The 25572-nt window shown below is 42.3% G+C and overlaps 1 protein-coding gene across 1 annotated transcript; it reads left to right on the top strand.

Annotated features, from left to right (window-relative positions):
- Positions 1-22631: 22631 nt before the first annotated feature.
- On the top strand, positions 22632-24092 carry LOC311232101 (uncharacterized protein). The gene has a single exon (XM_084318787.1). The coding sequence runs from the start codon at positions 22679-22681 to the stop codon at positions 23957-23959; it is 1281 nt and encodes a 426-aa protein (XP_084174913.1). The 5' UTR covers positions 22632-22678; the 3' UTR covers positions 23960-24092.
- The last annotated feature ends 1480 nt before the right edge of the window (positions 24093-25572 follow it).

Here is a 25572-nt window from a genome sequence, read left to right as displayed (position 1 = left end):
GCCCTTGTGTGTGTGAATGTAACAAGTTCCTAACGTTTTCTTTCCCCTATTATTTCATGCACACTTTATTCATTGTTTTAAATTATTATTTTCTTTTAAGTTATTTTGTGCATCACTCTGTTTTGAATTTGATGCAAATTTGCAATGCATGAGGGTCATCCTTTTGTGTTAAATGGCTGCACAAAGCAAGCATTTGTTGACTCGCATGTTGATAAGAGTATTAAAACTTGGAACTTGAAAAAGATCTGTTTAAGGTAAAAAATAAAAATAAAATAAAAATGCGATTAATTTGCGATTAATCGCAAGTTAACTATGGACAATCATGCGATTAATCGAGTTAAATATTTTAATCGTTTGACAGCACTAGTAATTTCATCTTTCCTTGTGACAATATTGTCACCCACTGTAACTTGCTGAGTTTGTTATTTGATCCGAAGAGAATGGACTCTGTTTTACCCAGGTGTAATGATAGTTTGTTATCAGCGAGCCAGGTGCAGATTCTGCCGAGTTCTGAGCTGAGGGTTTGTTCAACCTGTAACTTGTTCTTGTCAGAGACCAGCAGGGCTGAGTCGTCCGCGAACAGGAACAAGTTGCAGTCCCAAGCTGATGACATGTCATTTGCATGAATTAGGAACAGTAACGGTCCTAGTATGCTTCCTTGTGGAACACCATAGTTCACTGGGAGGTAGGGGTGGGCGATATATCGAGTATACTCGATGTATCGTATCGCGGATTGTTCTACCCGAGATGTAGTACTGTACTATATTGCGAACATCGAGTATTAGTTTATATGGTGCCGCCCGTGGCCGAGAGACACTCGCAGTGCTTTCCTCGAGAAGCGCTGCAGAGTGCAGACTCCTGCTTTCCTCTCTCTCACACACCCGCGGCCCGCCCACTCTACGTCACACACACACACACACACACACACACACACACACACACACACACACACACAGAGACAGAGAGGCGGTGCCAAGTCAGCGGCTCAGTGCACATGTTGTTTGGAGGAGACGGGGAATGAGGAAAGAAGAGTTTAGCGAGTTATTTATTTATTCCGAAACGACAATGGAAGATGGAGGTGCCACTGCAGAGGCGGATGAACTGGTTCCAAAAAAGAACAGTACTGGATCCGTCGTCTGGCGGTGGTTTGGTTACCGCAAGGAAGATGTTGAACAAACAACGGTTACCTGCAAAATATGCAGCAAACCCGTTGCCACAAAAGGTAGCAGTACCACCAATTTGTTCCACCATTTAAAAATACACCCACTACAAAATGAAGAGTGCGTGAAACTCTGCATGTCCCAGGCTGGCCCCACACTAAAGTCAAAGCAACCAGCCCAGATGCAAATTACTCTGGCTTCTTCATTTTCAAAAGCGATCCCGTATGACAAAAAAAGTAAACAATGGAGAGAAATCCATATCCAATCAAAAGGGCAACAGCGCCCTCTGCTGCCACATCACAGAGAGAGCGGGTTGAAACAGAGTTGTCTGCCTACTTGCAGTCTGTCGATGCTGACAGATCCCCTACAGTGGTGGAAGATTTACCCCTTTTCCAAAATAAAATGTTCTAATAGAAACCACTAATGACTACAGTACAGTATAAATAAAGAATGGTTTAATGCAGACATATGTTGCAGGGACTACTAGAATCATCATGTTGGCGTGACTGTATTTTATTTTATTTTTTTAAGTGCTTTAGAGGAAATGTAAAAATATCGCGATATATATAGTGTATCGCGATATAGCCAAAATATATCGCGATATCATTGAGGCCATATCGCCCAGCCCTACTGGGAGGGGGGGGGGGGGGGGTAGGGTACCATCTACCTCTACCATCTGTTCTCTCCCATCCAGGTAGGATTGCATCCAGCTCACTAATAAACTATCAAACCAATTGCTTTTAGCTTGTCAATCAGAATGGAGTGATTGACAGTGTCGAAAGCCTTTTGGAGGTCCAGCATGACCATGCCGCAGTATTTGCCCGCGTCCACCTCTTGTTTGATGTGGTCGTTCAAATAGAGAATGTGTCAGTGGAGTGGGATGTTCTGAAGCCAGATTGGAATTCGTAGATTTGATTTTTTTCCGTGAGGTACTTTTCGACCTGTTCGTAGACAAACTTTTCCATGACTTTCGAGGTGGAGTTAAGAATAGAAACAGGGCAGTAGTCAGGGCTGGACTGGGAACAAAAATCGGCCATGGCATTTTTGGCCCAGATCGGCCCACCATAATCGGTCGGACACCACCCTCCAGTACACCATCCTTGCGGTCCGCTTAAATATGCGTACCTACTGTACTATTCCCCCAAATCACTACAAAGCTGGGTAGTAAGTGCCATGGACAAGTGTACCAGTGCAAGTGGACCAGTCACCAGTATACTAACTCGCTCTTGGCTGAATCTTGTTTTGGGTGGTGATGTAAAAACACATGCATCATAGCGGGCTCAGGACGGGCAAAGTAGTCTATACTAGCCTGTTCATCCCTGTCTCTCTCCTCCACAACCTGGCTAGAAATAAGGAGAGAGAGAGATGATTACAATTAACAGGTACATTCAGGTCCAGAATGGTTGGAATTCCCTGACAAAGATGTGCAAAAAGCTGTACAATTTAAACATACCATGCTGGTAATGAGCAAATAGTTGTTTATTCAATTAATGCATGGAGCTGTTCCATCTTATTTAATTTGATACTAACTACTCAGTTCATACAGATTTCAAGTATTCAAATATCAATGATGAATATTGCATAAGGTTTACACAGTTGATCACCTTTTTGTTTTATATTCATGTCCAGAGAGGAGTAATAGTTAGATCTTTGTATGTGATTTATATGGCAATTAAATCGAATCAATGGTGTGCTTGTTTGTTTGGGGAGTCTGACCTACAGTTAATGTGCCTACCACGTGAAGGTGCATGCTCAATGGACGGCACAAAAACTATTTGTGTAGGTGGAGACTAGAGCTACCACAGCAGGGCTGTACACTGCGATGATCTCGTCGCGAATTGGCCCTTTAATTGGCCGTTGCGATTGGTAAATATTATCTGGGGGCGGGCTTGCGAGTAGTGCTTTCAAGCCTTGCATTCGCATTTCACTCCTAAATTATCCAAGGCGTGTGATGACGCGATGCCGTCACTCACGCGAGCTGAGCAGTGAGCACTCAGCAGGTATGATCAGCGGGAACAATCGACTGAGCACTCACTCTGATAGACTGTCTGATTTAGCTATGAAGAAAAGTAACGTTAGTATTGCTTCATATTTTCGACGCGTTCGACCTCATATAGTGAGCCGAACTGAACTGAACTCAGACACACGGAGAGAGCTGCGGCGTCTGCTGCTCCTCCTCCCTCCCGCACCCGTGGCTGTTGTAAACACTAGTCTCTAGTGGGACACTGGGACCTCGGTGAGCCTGCCAGCCGGCTAGCTACTGATAGCTATCAACAAATGCTCCAGTAAGTCTAGTAGTGCATGATAGCTCGCGTTAGCTTACTGTTCAAAACGAAACGTCCCATTAAACTAAATAGTTCAGATAGCTCCTGATATCAATGTCTAGTTATAACACTGAGTCGATGCGTATTCGAGCTGAGGGCACGCTGAATATAGTCAATAGGGTCCAGCTGCAGCGCCGGAGAATCCTGGCCGTAGCTGGAGGCTACAGTATAGGGTCCAGCTGCAGCTCCGGGGAATCCTGGCCGTAGCTGGAGGCTACTCGAGTACACACAGACAGTGAAGCTGGTTGCATATAGCGAGCATTTAGACTTGTTGCGTGGTGGCGATGTCTCGCAGATAATACAACTACAAGTATGATTATATAATATATATATTTGATTAAAAAAAATTTATATAAAATAATTTTTCCTTTTTTTTTAAATAAAAAACAATCGATATAAATAATGGTAAAATTGTTATTTAAAAATGTGCCCCTACAAAAATATTTTTTGCCCCTAAATTTCTCATTTAGGGGCAAGTGTGCCCCTAGTGAAAAAGCTTAGCGTACAGCCCTGCACAGATGGTAATAAGTTATAAGAGTAAGTAATCCATACCATACATATCCTAATAGTTACCTTATTACCATACTTGGCTGAAAATAAACGTTGCTGCCTGTTGTGAATGTGTTTTTCCCTGTAGGCTAATACATAAGTAGCCATACATGTTTGCAGTTGAGCAAAAATTTGCAGTTGAGTAGGCTATATGTGCTGTGTTTTTAATGTTTTTATGTCTTCCATCGAGGACCACCTTGGAAATAAGTGTTTTAATTAATGCTTTTAGGTGATATCCTAAGGAATACAAATTGGTCAAGATAATTCGTTTTTATGATGCGTTTTTAATTTCCAAATACAAATGTAAAAAAAAAAAACGCTGTTCCAGCCTAGTGGGGGGGGGGGGGGGGGGGGCTTAGTAAGAGATGTGATTGGGCCAGCTTGATGGGCCGCTGTCCAAGCCTATTGGCGCGGGGGGGGGGGGGGTGCTTTGTAAAATATATGATTGGGCCAGCCCAGTGTCAGTCAGTACCAATGGGCCGCTGTCCCAGCCTAGTAGTGGGCTGGTCGTTGACCGGACTCTTTTATAAAAAAAAAAATAATAATAATGAAAAATGAATTCTTTTTATAATTTTTTATTTCTCAAATCATTGATTGATTGATTGAATTTATTTGCAATCAAAATTACATACAATACCGGTACACACATGTACAGCCATCACATATAATCTAAAATCGTCCAGGATTAAAACACAATAAAACCTTACGGTTTATTTCCATTGTGGTCCTCACAATGGACAATGGACAAGATGACTAGTATCCACCATGCACAAATAAGACATATAAATACAATACAAAATAAATGCAATAACACAAACAAACACAAAGTATACAGCACACCCCCATATATCATCATCCTACGCGACTAAGCCATTTCTTCATCTCTTTTTAAAAAATTCCTTCTGAGACAATAATCTTTATGGACACTGGCAGTTTGTTCCACTCATAGGCTGCAGAGTACCGAAAGGTATTTTTCCCCATTGAGCTACTAAAAATGCACAGTTTGATATCAGTTAAACTGCCCCTCGTTGCATAGGAGTGGGTGTCCCTAAAGCACATAAAATAATTTGAGAGATATGAGGGGACCCTATTATACATAATTTTATGGGTAAGGCCCAACTTGATTTGAAAAACCCGTTTTCCACTGGGAGCCAATTAAGTTGATTAAATATGGCTACATCCAGGTGAGTGCGGGTAGGAAGCTTTAACACTACTCTAATCAATTTGTTTTGGGCAGTCTGAAATTTATTTTTAATTTTCTCGGGTGCACTACTGTACCAGAAGGAGGCAGCGTAGTCAAAATGACTCTGTATCAGGGCACCTGACAACATCCTAAGTGTTTTTCTATCCAACATATCCGACTTACGTGCTAGGAATTTGGTCCTTTGGCTTATCCTAGCCAGGGCTTTCAAGGCCATAGCCTCCCCTGTCAGACATTCGTCCAAGGTGCATCCTAAATATATTACTGAATCATAACCAGCAATGACCGACTTTCCTGCCTGGATCTTCAGCCCTGGGGACCTTCGCAGCTTTATTTTGGATCCAAAAAGTATGGCCTCAGTTTTACCAAGGTGGAGAGACAGCTTATTGTCGGCCAGCCATGTTCCCACACTCTGAAGCTCCTTACTTAAGGTCTTCTCTACCTCTCCTAGGTCTTTGTGAGACACAAGAATGGCGGAATCATCGGCGTATAAAAACAGGTCAGACATACAGGCAGATTTCATGTCATTAATATATAATAAAAAAAAATAGTGGTTCTAGCACACTCCCTTGAGGCACCCCACAACTAACATTCTTGGGGGAGGAGTTTACCCATTCAATTGACAACCTGCTGAAGCCTATGGCCTTTAATTTAATTTCATTTAATTTCATAGCGGCCCAAAGATCCGTCAGCCAACCGGGAAAATGCCCGGTAAGCCAGATGGCCAGTCCAGGCCTGGCGGTAGTTGCCTGGGTCTAATTAGCTACCCTTTTTCTGCAGGGGGGTCACTCTCGCAATTCTGAAGTCTTTGGGGACGTGTCCCTGTTTTATGGATAGGTTTATTATGCGTGTGATGATGACTGGGGTGATGGTGGCTGCTGAGTCTCTGAGGAATTTGGACGGGATGTTGTCATGGCCAGTGGCCTTGTTAGGTTGGAGGGCGCTCAGTTTTTTCTTTAGTACCTCATCTGTTGTTACCAATTCAAGTTTGAAGTTGTCTTTGCGGACCCCTAGGTTTTTGTAGTATGCTAGGATGTGTTCTAAATGCCCCGAGTGGGAGGGTAGTTTATTAACCAGTGTTGTGGCTATGTTTGTGAAGAATATGTTTAAGTATTTGGCCACATCCAGCTTGTCTGTGATGAGTGTTTTCTGTCTTTATGTTTATGCTTGTAAACCTGGTTTTTAGTTTTTTGCTGCAGCCTAGTTGGTTGTTGAGTAATTTCCAAAGTTCACAGGCTTTGTTTTTGTTTTCCTCAGTTTTGTCATTGATGAAATCTTTTTTTGCGGATTTGATCATGGTGTTTACATAATTTCTTAGGCTGTTTCTTTGTATTTTGAGTTCTTCCACGTGGGCTTGGATTTTGGCCTGTGCTACAAAACGATCAACCTCTGTAGCACCAGTGCTATGTGCAAAAAAAGTGAGCATACAGCCCTGTAGCGGTCAGTACCCCCTCTTTGTAGGGTTTTCCCAGCTGTCCCCGAACCGGGCTCCGCTGGTCCTCCACAAGACACACCAGCAGCTTCCACCTGCCCCCCATCATGCTGGACCTTCCTTAGCACTGGTTACATCAGAGTCTTCTGGTACATACATCAGACTGCTGCCCGGGGTTTGCTCCACTCCTTCCTCCTGCATCTTCTTCAGGGAAGCAAGGGAAAAAATTGCCAAAAAAATAAACACTGTACTCGCCGTGCTGATCCCACCGCTGTCACCATTTGTAAGGGACCAAGCAGCCAGACAAGGAGGACACAGTGGTTTTGGCAAAAAATAAGGGTTTTATTTTACCCATTTCAAAAACAGCCAAAGAATAAGGGTTTTATTTACCCATGCAAATACATAATTTACTAAATATAACATAAATGGTCCAAATAATACAGCAGGACAAAAACAGACCTGAACAGAATGGAAGACAAAGACAAATGAGAACTCAAAACTATATATAGGCCCTGGCCAGATACATTAACCTAAGTGGGCTAATTGATCATTAATATTTTACTAAATAATATCTTACGATTCTGATTAATCTAATACAGTGGTTCTCAAACTGTGGTACGCGTACCACTAGTGGTACTTGGTGGTACTGCTGGTGGTACTTGAAAACATTTCCAAAAAAGCTAAAAGACTTTTTTTTTCTTTTTTCTTTTCTTTTTACAGTCAGGCCACTGAACTTAGAAGCAGGCCAGGCCAGTGTTTCTGGTTGCGGCAGCGCGATAGTTAGATAATCTAAGTGGGGAACAACCAGGAGATCACTGTGACAGAGAGTAATGCAGTCTAAACAGTCATAAATCTTTAATTCAACTTCAGCCCTGATCATAACCATTTATTTTTTAGATTTCTTGTAATGTCAGATAAGAAATGAAATACTCCCACTTTTCTGAAAAGAGTTGGTGTTAAATCTGACATTACAAAAAATCCATCAAAATATGTGTTGCTGCTAATCATTGACATATGCCTAGCCTGTAATAATCCCCCCCAGAAAAATGTACTTTGCATTTGATATATTGTAAATATTTTACTTTTTGTGTTTTTTTTAACTAATTTGTGATGCCATCACACAAACTGGCATTTAAAGGGTAAACATTCGAAAATGTATTGAATATGTGTTTTCTTTTATTTTTTACAATAATTTGTGATGCCCATCACAAACACTGGCATTTAAAGGGTACAAATTCAAAAATTCCTGCACCAGAATGCAGGAAATTAAGTTTTTGTAACAAAATAAGTGTGTATGTGTGTGTGTGTGTGTGAGAGAGAATGACGGACAATTGCTTGCTGTGTGAGAGAGGGAGAGAGAGAGAGGGAGAGAGAATTAAGTACATTTGCTGAAATACAGTTGTTCTTAATTTTCTCACTTGCTATGTGAGAATGTTAGTTATTATGTTCTCAATGCCCCTTGCATTGTATTAGTTGTGTGGAAGCGTTTGCTAGTGCTATCCCTTTGTACATTGTGGCTGTGTCTGACAAAAGTTAACAATAAATAATGGTATTAGGAATACATTTGCCTCCTGCGTGAACTGTGCATAGCTGAATAGTGTTTTAACGCCGGTCATATGGTGGTACTTGGAGAGCCAGCTACGTTCTCAGGTGGTACTTGGTGTAAAAAGTTTGAGAACCACTGATCTAATAAACAATAAACACACAACATACAACATAACTACCAAACTGAACAACCAATAATCTTAATTAATAAGGAAATACATATAACAAAACTAAATTACAATACAATGAACCCCCCCCTGACAATCTCCCGCGACATGGTTCGGTCCACCACCCCCATCCGGCTATTTAGAGTGGACCAGTCGCAGCTGCTCTGTTTGCTCAGAGCGAGGACGGCTGGCTGCAGAGTTGGAGAAACAAACAATGAACGACATGCATGCACTTAAACCATTTAAGTCAAATAATAAAGAATGGATATGACATATCAGTACGCAAGTCTATGTGTCGTGTGTCATTATGTGAAATTGTGTATGTGCATCATGAATGTAAACGTGTACAAACTAACTAAATAAACAAACAATAAGGGTGAGGGAACAAGTTAATATGTGCGGGTGTGGTGCACAGATGCATCCGTCACAGACGTATAAAAGAAATAAAAGTGGTCCTAAAATACTCCCTTGCGGCACCCCGCATGTCTGTTGAAAATATGAAATGTGCTCCCATTAATTTCCACTACTTGTTTCCTGCCTCTCAGATAAGACTCCATCCACCTTAAGGATATACTGTTAAAACCCATAGCCTTCAGTTTATATAAAAGTATGTCGTGGTTAACGGTGTCGAAGGCTTTTTGTAAGTCTATTAAAACCATCCCACAGAATTGACCTTTGTCTACCTCTGTTCTAATTTGGTCTGTCCGATATAATAAACATGTGTCTGTGGAATGTGATGTTCTAAATCCAGACTGGAGCTCGTACAACAGGTTGTTTGTAGAGAGGTATTAGTTTATTTGATCATTAATGATCCTTTCTATGACTTTGGATTAGGGATGGGTGTGAGTAGGGCTGGGCGATATGGCCTAAATATGATATCACGATATTTTCTGACCTTTCGGCGATACACGATACGCATCACGATGTTTTTCTTTTTTTCCCCAAACAATTCATTTTTTTTTTTTATCCACTTTTTCTCCCATTTTTCTATATTTTCTCCCATCCCAATTTCGTATCATCCAATTCAACCCTCCCCTGTCACGAACGCTGTTTCTTGCCTCCCACAAGCCGGCTGCAATGTGGACTAAGTCATACATAGCACAAGTCCCCTCCGGTACTTGAGGTAACAGCAGTCGCATCTTTTCACCTGCGCAGCTCGATCTCTCAGTGTCGAGGAGTAACGCGTGGGAGGCTCACGCTGCCCCCGACACTTCCTGATTCTACTGCGCAGGCGCACCAACCGACTTGTAGGAGTCGCTTGTTCACAACGTTCGATCCCCACCCTTCAGTTTTCCCTCCCCGTAATACGGCCAATGTGTATTACTGCGGACGACCAGCTAAACTGAAAACAATGTGGAGAGCTGGATTCGAACATGCGAATCCTAGCGTCTCCACACTGGTGGCGAGTGCCTTGCCCACTACACCACCTAGCCGCCCTCCCAAACAATTCATTATGAGGCTTACCAAGACAGTATTTGAGTTTGCAAGCTAACATTAAAGACAAAATAAAATACCCATGCATTTAGCATTTTTATATTATATATTAGATTTAGATTATTAGATTATTAGATTATATATTGCATATATTTAGCAATGAGATATTATATGATTTAGATATGAAATATGATGAATTGAAAATGGGGGGACCCTGATGTAAACCAGACGAAAGTCTCTCTGGTCTGCATCCTCCAGTCCACTGTTGTTGTATTGAGCTGTACTGTATTGTACCCATGCTGCAATCTGTTAATAACGTTTTCATTCATTCAGACGGCAAACAGAATCATTTTGATTGACAGTCGAGTCTGCCAATTACGTCACACCGCTTTCACCAGCCCTGCTGTTCTTAGCACCAATCGGCAAGCGCGTATTTATTTTTTACTTCCGCCATTGGAGAGCTCAATGACAACAACAATGGTAGCGGTAGCTCCCCGCGGCCGACGTTTAGCTTTTAGCTCCGCAGGATGACTAAACGACTGGAGGCATAATGATTTTACTGCAACGGATGTTAGTCACCCCTGACTCTTTTTAAGCCACAGATTCCGTTGTTTTGTTTTGTTTTGTTGTTTGTTTGTTTGTTAATTTTAACCACTTCATCCAATTGGACAGAACTTGCCTCCTTTTTTTTTTATTTATTTTTATCTCTTATCTTATTTGTTTTTTCTTGTTGTTACTATACACAGATATTTTATGTATTTTATTATATATATTTTTTTCAATTTTATTACTTACTTTTATTTTTTTTTCCATCCTTTCCTTGTACAGTGTCCTTGAGTCTGAGAAAGGCGCTTCTCTCTTAAAATTCAATCTATTATTATTATTTATTATTATTATAATAAAAGCCTTTCCATACATCTGTCTGATTGAAAACTTTATTAACAGACTGCAGAATGGGCACAACTGAGTCAGCACGGGCTGAGATATGAACGACTAATGCTTGCTATATCTAGGTCGACCTCGGACGTTGCTATGTAAATACGCTGATGTTATTGAACGTGTAACTATATAACGTTAATGCCACAAAACGAATGCCTTTGTTATCATAAGTAGTAACTTTGATGCAGTAGTGTGTGTGTGGGGCGGCGCTGTTCAAAAGTTTCAACGTGTGGACCAGATTGACGCGACACAATCCTCTTGGGCAAAACATCACGATATCCACGATACGTTTAAAAAGTGTATCGTTAATGAACTGTACCCGATATTTATATAATATCGTCATATCGCCCAGCCCTAGGTGTGAGTAATCGATTACTCGTAGCTATGAGAAAAATCGAAAGAAAAAAATAATCGAAATTATAAATGTTTATGAATTTTATTTAAAAAAAATTACATATATTTTCACATGTATGTGTAAGATTATAACTGTTTGTTGGTTTCCTTAAACATATATACGTGAATGAACAAAAATAAGTAAAAAAAACTAAAAAAATCTAATATGTATTATTATTATTGTTTTTTAATGTTTTCCCTTTTTGAGTAATACACCATCAATCGAGTATAGCATGCGATCAATCGATCTAGATTTTTCTTTAAAATGCCCATCCCTACTTTGGATACCGCACTAAGAATCGACACAGGCCTATAGTTCCCTGGGTCTAGTTTATTGCCTTTTTTGTAAAGCGGAATGACTCTGGCTTGTTTGGGATCATAGGGAAACTGTCCTTGACCGATAGATAGATTTACAATGTGTGTTAAGCCGGAGGCGATGGACTCGGCTGCGTCCCTAAGAAATCGAGCAGGTATCTTGTCCTGTCCTGTTGGCGTGAATACTTTCGGCAACCAACATGCCCTTCCGCGTTGCTCTGATTGGCCAGCGATAGGCCAGCCCTCTACGCTCGTTTCCCCCCTACGCCGGTAACGCGCGCATGCGCATTTTCTTTTTGACGGCACTCACACGCCAAGCAGGTTTTCGCCACACAGCCGCAAGCTGTGCAGGTTTTAATAGCAGGTTTTAATAGGTTTTGCCGCAGCGGCGGTAGATAATAATAATAGCAATACTTAGAATAATAATACTTAGACAAACGCACGCAATTGGCACAAGTGTAAATTATGCATTCGTCACTACTCTCTCTATATCAACACATAGGTAATATTAATAGGTTTTGCCGCTGCGGCATTATGCATTCGTCACTACTCTCTCGATATTGACGCCGCGGCATTATGCATTCGTCACTACTCTCTCTATATTGACGCGATTCCATCAACACGTAATATTAATAGGTTTTGCCGCTGCGGCATTATGCATTCGTCATGTTAGTAGCATCATGTTATTACTGTATCTGCTGTTAGTAGCATCATATTATTACTGTAGCTGCTGTCAGTAGCATCATGTTATTACTGTAGCTGCTGTCAGTAGCATCATGTTATTACTGTAGCTTCTGTCGGTAGCATCATGTTATTACTGTAGCTGCTGTCAGTAGCATCATGTTATTACTGTAGCTGCTGTCGGTAGCATCATGTTATTACTGTAGCTGCTGTCAGTAGCATCATGTTATTACTGTAGCTGCTGTTAGTAGCATCATGTTATTACTGTAGCTGCTGTCAGTAGCATCATGTTATTACTGTAGCTGCTCTCAGTAGCATCATGTTATTACTGTAGCTGCTGTCAGTAGCATCATGTTATTACTGTATCTGCTGTCAGTAGCATCATGTTATTACTGTAGCTGCTGTCAGTAGCATCATGTTATTACTGTAGCTGCTGTCAGTAGCATCATGTTATTACTGTAGCTGCTGTCAGTAGCATCATGTTATTACTGTAGCTGCTGTTAGTAGCATCATGTTATTACTGTAGCTGCTGTCGGTAGCATCATGTTATTACTGTAGCTGCTGTTAGTAGCATCATGTTATTACTGTAGCTGCCGTCAGTAGCATCATGTTATTACTGTAGCTGCTGTCGGTAGCATCATATTATTACTGTATCTGCTGCCTGTGGCGCGGCTGAATTGGCTGCGTTGGCTGAATAGCAGTGATCGCCCGCGGCGTCCATCTTGCTTAGTTAGGCGTTGGAGTATATAGTATATAGCGCTGCGTATATTGATGCAGGTAGGTATTATCTGATGCAGCTAGGTATTATCATGCTATACCCGCTTATTATTATTAACCAGCGTTGCTAATATGGCGTGTTCTGTGATGCCCATTTATTATTATTAACCAGGGGGATTATCGAGTCGCGTATTAACCTGGGGGAGCCTCATGCGCATGCGCGGCGTAGCATGTAAACGAGCACCTGGGGGAGCCTCATGCGCAGCGTAGGGGGTAAACGAGCGTAGAGCGCTGGTATTCACGCAGGAGAGCGCTGGCCAACGGCAACGCGGAAGGGCATGTTAGTTGCCGAAAGTATTCATGCGTCCTGTTGCCTTTATAGGATTGAGCGCCCTCAGTTTTTTTCAAAACTGTGTCCTCGCAAAGGAGAAGGAATCTGTCTGGATACCTTTCTGTTTGTAGTACTCCAATACCTGTTATTCCCCATACATGTCAGTTGTACTTGGCAGTCACTTAACTAGGGTATTCGCTATGGTGTTAAAAAACGTATTTAGACAATTAGCTATGTTCTTATTGCCTGTAATCACTGTGCCTCCTATGTCTAGAATCATGTTTTTAGCTTTTGTCCTGAGCTTGTTTCCATACCCTGTTTGCTTTAAGCACTTCCATAATTTTTGTGGATTTGATTTATTCTCGATAATTTTGTCATTAAAATATTCAGCCTTGGCTTTCTTGATCATTCCCGTAACCTAATTTATTTTCTTCTTGAACTCCTCATAAACCTGTTCAACCCTATTTTTACTGAATTTAGAAAATGTGTCATTTCTGGACTTTATAGCTGCCAGGATCTCTGGGTTCATCCAGGGCTCTTGTCCGATCTTCGTTCTCATTGTTTTTTCTGGTGCACTTTCATTAATTGCCGTCAGAAACAAAGATTTAAAATGAGCCCAGGCTTTATCTACGTTCATACTGCGATATACTGGTGTCCAATCCATGGAATTTAGTCTGCTTTTTAGAGCTTCGCTGTTGTAATTTTTCATTGACCTTATCTTGACAGTGTTGTGGTGGCTAATAGCTGCCTTCACCACCTTTCGTGTACAGAATGTAATTGAGTGGTCACTGATACCACAATGTATTACCCCACTGTTGGCTATCTTAGGTTTATCAGTCACTAATATCAGGTCAATGGTGGTACTGGAAGAGTTTGTTATTCGTGTGGGTCTATCAATTAATTGTTTAAAATTGTGGTTGGAGCAAAAGTCCTAAAAGGCTTTGTTCAAGGGGTGGCCACGTCTTGATACAAATATTAAAATCCCCAGTAATTATAGCTTCACCAGACACAAAGTCGTTGTGTTTGGAGCACAGATCTTCCAGTTTGGTTACAAAGTCGTTCTGCTCTGGTGGTCGATAGCATACTCCTACCAATATTGGCTTGCTTTTGGGAAATAAAATATCTGCCCACACTGCTTCAAGATCATCCTCGTTGAGATCAGCTCTTAAATTAAAAAACAATATCTGCCCCAATAAACATACACACCCCCTCCCCTCCTGTTTCTATCCTTTCTTTTTTTATTATTTTTCCCCCTCCTTTTTCCTCCGTTTTTCTCCCATCCCAATGTTAGTCGGTATGCCAATTCCCAATCCCCTTCCTGGTCGCTGCGCACCTACCCCCCACAGTCGGTCTGGGAGAGTGGAGGCTATCGCGTGCTTCCTCCGACACACGTCTAGCCAATCAACCGCTTCTTTTCACCTGGCAGCGTGGACTCTCACTGAGAGGGTGTAACGTGTGGAAGGATCACACTACCCCCCTTAGATCCTATCCTCGCTGAGCAGGCACCCCGACCGAACTGTAGGAGTCGCTGTTTACAACGACCAGGACCCACCCATCAGCTTTCCCACCCCTAACACTGCCAATTGTGTTAGTATGAACGACCAGCCAAGCTGTTTCTATCCTTTCTAATGACTGAATAGTTCTCTATTTCTATCTCCATGTCTGCTATGGAAGAGTCCAGCCAGGACTCCGATATGCAGAGTATTCCTGCCTTGCTGTTGCTGCCCAGTACCAGCTGCCTAATTTGATGGATTTTGTTGATTAGACTTCTCACATTTATATGAATGACATGTAGTCCCTTTGATTTACAAATGTCTAAAATGTCTGCTTTAGTGTATCTTGTAGACCAGGCCCATTGCAAGTTGCTGTACTCTGTCATCTACTCTAAGCCATCCTAGGTTGTCAAAATGGGCACGGGTGAGGTGGGTTCTAGGAGTAAGGTCAAGCAGTAGTCTGACCAGTTTGTTTTGTGATGTTTGTAATTTTGTTTTTAGTGCCTTTGAGGTGCTTTGGTACCACGAGGTACAAGCACAGTCGTACCTGGACGGTATAAACGGTATACGGTATAAACGGTATGAATTTGCTCTACGGTATGGATTTTGACTATACCGTGTAACCGGTAGAGCAGCTCTAAAATAGCAATGACGTCATGTAACCACAGCGCGACTGTTTCAATCGCATTTGCCCCTAAAAATAGATAGAATTAGTCATAGATAATAGATATGTGCAAACTGGAAAAAGTTATTTAGGAGGCTTCGCGCAGTGGGCGTGTCGACACGCAATTGTCATTTCATAATAAACACATATCACCGCGGCGCACAGCAAGTTTCAATTTCAGTTCCTGGCATTTTTAACCAGTGGAGAAAGGTAAGGGATTTCCCTATCGTTTTTCTTATATGAATTATTCTACGTTAATAAAACATACCTGGTGATCAACTACAGTTTGCTGTAAACATTATGATATGTGTGTAGTGTTATGATAACGACGGCTGTAACGGGAGGACGGCTGCAGCAGTGGATTTGCGAATAGCATGTAGCTGCAGAGCCGCAGAGCCAGGGGTGCTTTTAGGTCTGGTCACAGGCCCGCTCAACAGCGCCCCCCCCACCCAACGGCTGAATTGCCAATGGCTGAATTGGAGTATTGCACAGTGGAATGGACTCTGTTTTACCCAGGTGTAATGATAGTTTGTTATCAGCGAGCCATGTGCAGATTCTGCCGAGTTCTGAGCTGAGTTTGTTCAACCTGTAAGTTGTAACTTGTTCTTGTCAGAGACCAGCAGGGCTGAGTCGTCCGCGAACAGGAACAATTTGCAGTCACAAGCTGATGAGTGATGACATGTCATTTGCATAAAATTAGGAACAGTAACGGTCCTAGTATGCTTCCTTGTGGAACACCACAGTTCACTGGGAGGGTGGGGGGGGGTGCGTGAACATTAAAGGCAACCAACTTGTGTTCAGCCTTTCGTTCAGCGTTTCTCTGATTGGCCACGTGACCGCGCTGCCGCTCTGTGTGTTGTTGCGCCGCCCGCGGCAGAGAGTTGCGTAGCCCGCGGCAGCCGCCGTCTTCCGTTGTAGAAGCCCTTTCAATGACAGAGCTCTCATATTTTCCGAATGCATAAACTATATCTTAAATTATGGCTATGTGTCTAATATGGCCGTCGCAATGACTTGTTTTGTTTACATCAGGGTGAACGCTGTTGTATTCGCAAATATGAGAGCCAGCAATACGCAGCTCCAGTTAACCTAATTTATACCGTAATGAATCATTAAAAAAAATATACCGTTAACTGGAATATGTTGTTTCTTTACACATATGTTGGGATTATGTAATTGGTTTGTCATGACAAAACAATAAAAATTGCTACTTTACATCAGGGTGAAGTGAACGCTGTTACGCTGCCACCACCCACTTCAATGACAGAGCTCTCATATTTGCGAATGCATAAACTATATCTTAAATTATGGCTATGTGTCTAATATGGCTGTTGCGAAGTCATATACTCCCTAGACGACCAGTGGGGGGGGGGCACATGCGAGCAGGAAGGGGAGGGGGGAAAATGGCATAACGACTAAATTGGGATGGGAGAAAATCTGAGAAAAACAGGAGGAGAAAAAGTGGATAAAGATTTTTTTTTAAATGTGAATCCCTACCCACCTTCAAAACCGCTCTCAAAGAGCACCTACGGGAGGCTGCAATTCGAAACTGGCCCCCGTAAATGTCCGAACACCCACCCACCCCCTCCTAATATACATTTCCCTCCCCCTCGTATGTATATATTTACTGTTAGGATCTCTGTTTAACAGTACTGTATATTTGCATATCTTGTATGTCACACATGTAATAGTGGTGGTGGGGCTGATCGCGGACAACGACGAGAAGGCCTACCGGGAGGAGGTTGAGGTACTGGAACGCTGGTGCCAGGACAACAGCCCAGGGTTTCCGTTAGAAAAAATTGTTGCCGGCCTCAGTGTCCGGTAGATTTCAATCTACCGGTCAAATGAGAGAAATTCCGGTCAGTTTATTGAGCTTAAAAACAATTGATAGGCAAAAGGCATGTAGATTTATAATATTTTTACTTAAAACTAGGCTACTTTTGCGTATACAATCATTATCCAAATAAAAGTCCAGAGACTCCGTGCTGCTGCCGACTTTAAATCAAATAGGTGTCTGTGGGCAGTCGCCCGACATTACAGTCTGTTATAATCACATTTTTATGAGCTAACAAATTCCGTTATATTGGACATTTGTATTAATTATATCAAGCGAAGAACTGAGAAATTTGGCAGAGAGAGACGGCAACATTATCGTGGGTTTGCGTGACGACTCTCTCTCTCTCCACCTCGCAACGACTTATTTGCAAAGAGTATGTCGCTGCAGAGCAGCAGATTCAGCTGTTTTTTGGCTCTATCTGGGGACCGCTCAGCAGCGCCCCCCACCCAACAGCTGAATTGCCAATGGCTGAATTGGAGTACTGCACTGTGCCGCTGCTGCTCCGGCTCTGCAGCTGCACATGTATTCGCAAACCCAGAACTAAGCTCTCGCTGACAACGTCGTTGTCATTATTAGAAGCAACGATGAAACAAATGTAATGATTGTTTCGTTCATCGCATAGGCTATTTAATTTTAGCCTATTTTAATACAATTCAAATAATCAAATTGTGCTTAGAGGGAATTATTTTCACCGGACATTAAGACCGGAGAGATTAAATATGTCGGACTTCAACAGATTTTGCCGGTCAAATACCGGTAATTACCGGCTAACGGAAACGCTGCAACAGCCTGCTCCTGAACATTGGTAAAACCAAGGAGCTGATCGTGGATTATAGGAGAGGACAGCAGGAGACACACACACCACTGAGGATAAACGGGGCTACCGTGGACAGGGTGAGCAGCTTCAAGTACCTGGGGGTCCACATCTCAGAGGACCTGACATGGTCAAATGAAGTTCAGAGCTCAGCCGAGCGTACCACGGGTATTGCACTACCAACCCTGCAGGTCCTAAACAACAAGAGGTGCAAATCCAGAGCCTGCAGGATAATGAAAGACCCTCACCACCCCAACAACAGCCTGTTCATGCTGCTGCGGTCAGGCAAACGCCTGCGAGCACCAGCTACTAGGACAGAGAGACTTCGGCTCAGCTTCTTCCCCCAGGCCATCAGAGCCTTGAACACTGAACTCTCCACACACAAGCACACATGAGCACACACACAACACACACACTGTACACGCTCACACACTAGCAGCCACTTTAACATGAGCACACACACACTCATGCCGCACACGCTCACACTATGGACACTTTACAGAAGAAAAGATAACTTTAAGAATAGTATAGCTTGAGATCGTAAATAGCTCTGTAAATAGCTCATGTACAGATACCGATATGCCTACTTGTTGTCGCACTATTGGTTGGACTCTTATATTATTACTTGTATTTGCACATCGTTGCGGGCGAGACCCCCCGCATTTCACTGTATACCTGTATGCCGTGACAAATAAAACTCTTGTATCTTGTATCTTGTATAGTACTGTATGTCATGTATGTCATGATTAGATTATATGTTTACATCTGTATGTATATCTGTATGTATATCTGTATGTTGTGTATGTCATACATGTCATTATGAATAAAAAATGGGGGACCCTGATGTAAACAAGAAGAAAGTCTTTCTCTGGTCTGCATCCCCTTAACAATTGTGTGTATTGAGCTGCACTGTACTGTACCCATTCTGCAATCTGTTAATTAAAATGTTCAATCAATCCTCTCCCTGAGAAGCATCAGGTGGGGCAGTCACAGGAGTAGCAGGCGGGGCAGCCGTAGAAGCAGCAGGTGGGGCAGCTGAGGAAGCAGTAGGCAGGGAACCTGCAGGGCGAGCAGACAAGACAGAGATCTGGGAAGAGGGGTCTTCACTAACCGGCTCCAGCACCAAGGTGCTAAACATGTCGGAGGGCTGTAGGACCTTCTTCGAGGGTGGTGGGGCACGGCAGGAACCCCTCTACCTTCTTACAGCAGACCAGCCCTCTATCTGCGGAGTCCAGTGCCGCCAGCCTAGGGCTGGGCGATATGACCAAAAACGTTATCGCGATAAAATTATAAAATTATTTTCATATAATTCGATATCGATAATTATCGTCGATATAATCTCCGTCAAGTTTAATTAACTTCTTATGCTGCTGCGAATGTCTCAAGTCGAGTTGATGTCGTCATCAGTCTGCGCACGTTAGCCGACAAGCGGAGTATCTCATGACAATAAATATGACACTAAAATACTCTCTTCCGCCACAATATATTGAAACGACGTCCACTGTATATCCCACACTACCATAAATGTGGCCTCAGAATTCAAAACACACACATACTCGGCACGTAAATATATAAAACAGTGCCGTGCAAGCTTGTTATCCTAGCCAGCCTGTTGGTTCTAAGCGGTGGATTCCATGACAATGTGCTAAATATGACACTAAAATACTCTCTTCCGCCACAATATATTGAAACGACGTCCACTGTATATCCCACACTACCATAAACGTGGCCTCAGAATTCAAAACACACATACTCGGCACGTAAATATATAAAACAACGGCGTGCAAGCTAATTAGCCTAGCAAGCCTTGTTGTTGAGTGAGTCCTACCTCCTTCCGTGTCTCGGCCATCTCCTTCACTGATTGGTTGTTAGCTGTTGTGCGTAAGCACGTCATCACGTAACGCTGGTTGTTGTGAGTGTGCTGAGCCGAGGCTGAACGGAGCCAAGCTTGGAAAATCGATATATCGAAACTTTGCGACCACGTTTCATGTTTATTTCGAGGAAATAATTTATCGTGATAGTTATCGTTATCGTTTTATCGCCCAGCCCTACGCCAGCCCATGGTAGATTATCTTTATCCTCATCACTAGAGTCATGGGAGGTGGCGATGATGGATGGTGCAGGCTGATGAATTGACCTGACCAGATTGTCCAAGAGCTCTTCATCCTCTTTGATCTGGTAGAGAGTTGAGATGCGTCTTCTATATACAGCCTTATGTAATACAGATTCCAAAACTTTGGCCAATATCTCCTCAAGCGGAATCAGATCCATTCTAGGGGGGAAAGCTGGGAACATTTCCCTTCTCAACCATGCACTGCTCTGATGTTATTGTTGATACCGATCCATCAAATAGTGATGGCGATAATGGGCATCCCCACCTGTGCATCCCTATATTGGTTCAACGTGTTACATAACTAGTAGAAGTGTAGTGTGAAATAGGGAGCTGTCCCTTTGTTATTTTCAAAAGCAATGGTTTTGAATTATTTATTTTAATTACATTATTTTATGCCCTTCTTTCTAGACTTCCTTGCTTCACAGCAGTTTATCTGTGAAGAGAGGGTTCCCCCTGAGCAGCAGGAGAGGAGCCACAGTGTCGGCCAGGAGGAGCCAGAGCTCCTACAGATTAAAGAGGAACAGGAGGAACTCTGGACCAGTCAGCAGGGAGAGCAGCTTCAAGGTCTGGAGGAGGCTGATATCATGAAGTTGACTCTTGTCTCTGTAAAGAGTGAACATGATGAAGATAAACCTCAGTCCTCATGGTTTAACCAAACCCAGGACCCAGAGTCCCTACAGATTAAAGAGGAACAGGAGGAACTATTTCAAGATCTAGAGGGGGCTGATGGTTCCAAGATGACCTTACACCCTGTGAAATATGAAAATGATGATGGGAATACTGTGTCCTCACAGCTCAGCCAAACCCAGGACCCAGAGCTCCTACAGATTAAAGGTGTATGAAATGAACGTATGAATAAAAGCACACATTGTTGAACTTGATGCATATTTATTAGAAAATGTAATTACACCACTATGTTATCAATACACTTTTATAAAACGAGGCGTGTTTAGCCTAAATATGTTGCCAGAACATAAAAAAAAAAGAGATTCTAATTATTATTATTATTATTATTTCTTTTACCTGCCAATGCGCAACCCCACTTTGGGTCGCAACCCGTAGTTTGAGAACCGCTGTTATTCTATCCAAAGTGTGCTCAAGGCTTAGGTGCACATTGTAAGAAAATCTAAAGTGGGGACTTTCTCTAAAAGGATAAAACAGTGCTGATGCGTCTTCTATATACAGCCTTATGTAATACAGATTCCAAAACTTTGGCCAATATCTCCTCAAGCGGAATCGGATACATTCTGGGGGGAAAGCTGGGAACATTTCCCTTCTCAACCATGCACTGCTCTGATGTTATTGGAGGATGATGCTTTATGACAACTGGTAATGGATCAGACCACCTGTAGTCGATACCGATCCATCAAATAGTGATGGAGATAATGGGCATCCCCATCTCTGCATCCCTATATATTGGTTCAACGTGTTACATTCCTGGTAAAAGTGTTGTGTGAAATAGTGACCTGTTCCTTTGTTATTTTCAAAAGCAATGGTTTTGAATTATTTATTTTAATTACATTATTTTATGCCCTTCTTTCTAGACTCCCTTGCTTCACAGCAGTTTATCTGTGAAGAGGGGGTTCCCCCTGAGCAGCAGGAGAGGAGCCACAGTGTCGGCCAGGAGGAGCCAGAGCTCCTACAGATTAAAGAGGAACAGGAGGAACTCTGGACCAGTCAGGCGGGAGAGCAGCTTCGAGGTCTGGAGGAGGCTGATGTCATAAAGTTGACTTGTGTCTCTTTAAAGAATGAACATGATGAAGATAAACCTCAGTCCTCATGGTTTAACCAAACCCATGACCCAGAGTCCCTACAGATTAAAGAGGAACAGGAGGAGGTGAAATATGAAAATGATGATGGAAATACTCTGTCCTCACAGCTCAGCCAAACCCAGGACCCAGAGCTCCTACAGATTAAAGGTGAACTACACCAGGGGCTGGAAGAAGCTGATCACTCTGAGATCACAGAACACCCAGTTAAATGTGAAGATGGTCAAGATAACACTCAGCCCTTCCAGCCTCTTCAAACCCAGAGGGAGAGAAACAGAGAAGCTCGCTCTTTACCCAGCACCACAACTATTATGCAAACAGAGCCTGATAGAGAGGGCTGTGGAGTATCAGAACCAGCCAGTTGCCTAAATCCAGCTGGTGATTTGGAACCAACTATAAATAATCAGCTTCTCTCTTCACACTGTTCTGGAACTGAGACTGATGACAGTGATGATTGGAAGGAAAGTGAAGGACCTCTGTCAGGTTTAATGACTCTGAAACCAAAGAAGATACAGAAAATAAAAGGTGTATCTAACAGCAGGCCTGGGTTCAGCAAGAGAGATCTGAAGATATACACAAAGAATCATACTGGAGAGAAACCATTTAGTTGTTCAGTTTGTGAGAAAGTGTTCAGTTGGAAGGGAGATCTGAACACACACATGAGAACTCATACAGGAGAGAAACCATTCATTTGTTCAGTTTGTGGGAATGGGTTTAGTCAGAAGGGAAATCTGAACACACACATGATAACTCATATTGTCGACAAACCATTTAGTTGTTCAGTTTGTGGGAAAGGGTTCATTATGAAGGGAGATTTGAAAACACACGTGAGAACTCATACAGGAAAGAAACCATTCATTTGTTCAGTTTGTGGGAAAGGGTTCAGTGATCGAGGAAGTCTGAAGAGACACATAAGAACTCATACTGGAGAGAAACCATTCATTTGTTCAGTTTGTGGGAATGGCTTTTGTCAGAAGGGAAGTCTGAAGACACACATGATAACTCATACAGGAGAGAAACCACTTTGTTTAGTTTGTGGTAAAGGGTTCAGTTGTAAGATAAATCTGAAGACACACATGAAAACTCATACAGGAGAGAAACCATTCATTTGTTCAGTTTGTGGGAATGGGTTTAGTCAGAAGGGAAGTCTGAAGGCACACATGAGAACTCATACTGGAGAGAAACCATTTAGTTGTTCAGTTTGTGGGAAAGGGTTCGGTATGAAACGAGATCTGACGACACACATGAGAACTCATACAGGAGAGAAACCATTTAGTTCTTCAGTTTGTGGGAAAGGGTTCAGTGTGAAGGGAAGTCTGAAGGCACACATGAGAACTCATACAGGAGAGAAACCATTAATTTGTTCAGTTTGTGGGAATGGGTTTAGTCAGAAGGGAAGTCTGAAGGCACACATGAGAACTCATACCGGAGAGAAACCATTTAGTTGTTCAGTTTGTGGGAAAGGGTTCGGTATGAAGCGAGATCTGACGACACACATGAGAACTCATACTGGAGAGAAACCATTAATTTGTTCAATTTGTGGGAAGGGGTTCAGTTGTACAAGAAATCTGAAGAGACACACAATAACTCATACTGTGGACAAACCATTTAGTTGTTCAGTTTGTGGGAAAGGGTTCAGTGAGAAGGGAGATCTGATGAGACACATGAGAACTCATACTGGAGAGAAGCCACTTTGTTGTTCAGTTTGTGGGAAAGGGTTTAGTCAGAAGGGAAATCTGAAGGCACACATGAGAACGCATACTGGAGAGAAACCATTTAGTTGTTCAGTTTGTGGGAAAGGGTTCGGTATGAAGCGAGATCTGACGACACACATGAGAACTCATACTGGAGAGAAACCATTAATTTGTTCAATTTGTGGGAAGGGGTTCAGTTGTACAAGAAATCTGAAGAGACACACAATAACTCATACTGTGGACAAACCATTTAGTTGTTCAGTTTGTGGGAAAGGGTTCAGTACGAAGGTATATCTGAAGGCACACATGAGAACTCATACAGGACTCCAGGAGAGAAACCATTTAGTTGTTCAGTTTGTGGGAAAGGGTTCAGTAGTCAAGGAAGTCTGAAGAGACACGTGAGAACTCATACTGGAGTGAAACCATTAGTTATTCAGTTTGTGGCAGAGGGTTAAGTTGTACAAGACATCTGAAGAGACACACAATGACTAGGGGTGGGACGATACATCGATCCAGATCGATATATCGATCTATTATCAATAATCAAATAGGATCGATGCAACGTAAAAAGATCGATTCATATTGCGATACTCTTATTTTGAAAATCCTGCGAGTCGTATCCGCCCAGTAGTCTGAAACGCTGTGTAGCTCTGTACAGCAGAACAGCGCTACAGAGCGTCTATTTTGCGACCCGATATAAGTCTGTGCAGTTTTCCCCCTGCAACGGGTCAAGTGCATCTAACATGCTTTGCATTGTCGCCATTCCTTTATGCCCACGTTGCATTAAATATCTAAATTAACGTCACGTTGGCTGCTTAAGCTAACTAAGCTAAGCAGCTAACCCTGAGAGAGAATAGGAGAGGGGAAGGAGGAGGGGCGGGGGCAGTCTACCTTTGTTTGGGGACTGGGGGAGGGGCATTCTGTGTGTATGTTACTGAGGATGGACAGATAATGTTGATATTTAAACATGTATTCATGATCATCATGCAACATAAAATAACTGAGTTCCAAAACATTTTACTTAAAGTTTAAAGCTCAATATATAAAAAGTTAACAGGAGGTCTATTTGTATTAAAAACAATAGATTGTTTTTCATTTAAATGTCTGGAAGAGCTCAAAAATAAAAACGTCAATTGATATTTCCGTAGCCTTTTTTTTGTTGATCTAAATGTGACTGATTGTGTTAAATGGGCACATAATATCGCCTCGTATCGATCGCAGGCACCTGAATCGAATCGTATCATATCGTATCGTGTCAGACTTTGTGATATCGGCAAATATCGTATCGTTGTCCAAAGAATCGATATCGTATCATGATGAAACTGGTGATTCCCACCCCTAATGCCTATAGAGCTGGTCACTCTACTTCTACTGCTTTGATACAGATGACTGATGACTGGCTTAAAGCTATAGATAACTATGTTGGTGGGAGCTGTGCTGTTAAATTTTAGTGCTGCATTTGATGTGCTGGACCATTCTCTACTGGTTGAGAAACTAAAATGTTATGGTTTTAACTCTTTTGCTTTAAAGTGGATACTAAGTTATTTGTCCTCAGTCTAGATCACAGAAGGTGTATCTAAATGGCAGCCTGTCCAGTAGCATAGGTCTAGAGTGTGGCGTTACGCAAGGAAGTTACCTAGGACCTTTGCTCTTCTCTGTATTTACTAATGACCTATCTTGGGCCACCAAATGTGCTACAACAGTTCTTTATGCAGATGATTCAACATTGTATTACGCTGCACCATCATGCAATGTACTTAATGAAGTTTTGAGCAGAGAACTTAAAGTTGTCCATGACTGGGTAGTATGTAATAGACTTGTCCTTAATATCTCCAAGACTAAATGTATTGTGCTGGGAACAAGGCACAGGTTATCTACAAATCCAAAGCTTCATTTAAACTTGTGTAATTCGGCAGTTCAACAAGTTGAAAGTACTAAACTCCTTGGAGTGATGCTGGATTGCACTCTGTCTTGGTCTCAGCATATTCTATATATTGTTTTAA

Source organism: Notolepis coatsorum (genome assembly GCF_963971535.1).
Source record: "Notolepis coatsorum genome assembly, chromosome: 7".
NCBI classification, from domain to species: domain Eukaryota; kingdom Metazoa; phylum Chordata; class Actinopteri; order Aulopiformes; family Paralepididae; genus Notolepis; species Notolepis coatsorum.
This window is presented reverse-complemented; position numbering and strand designations above follow the sequence as displayed.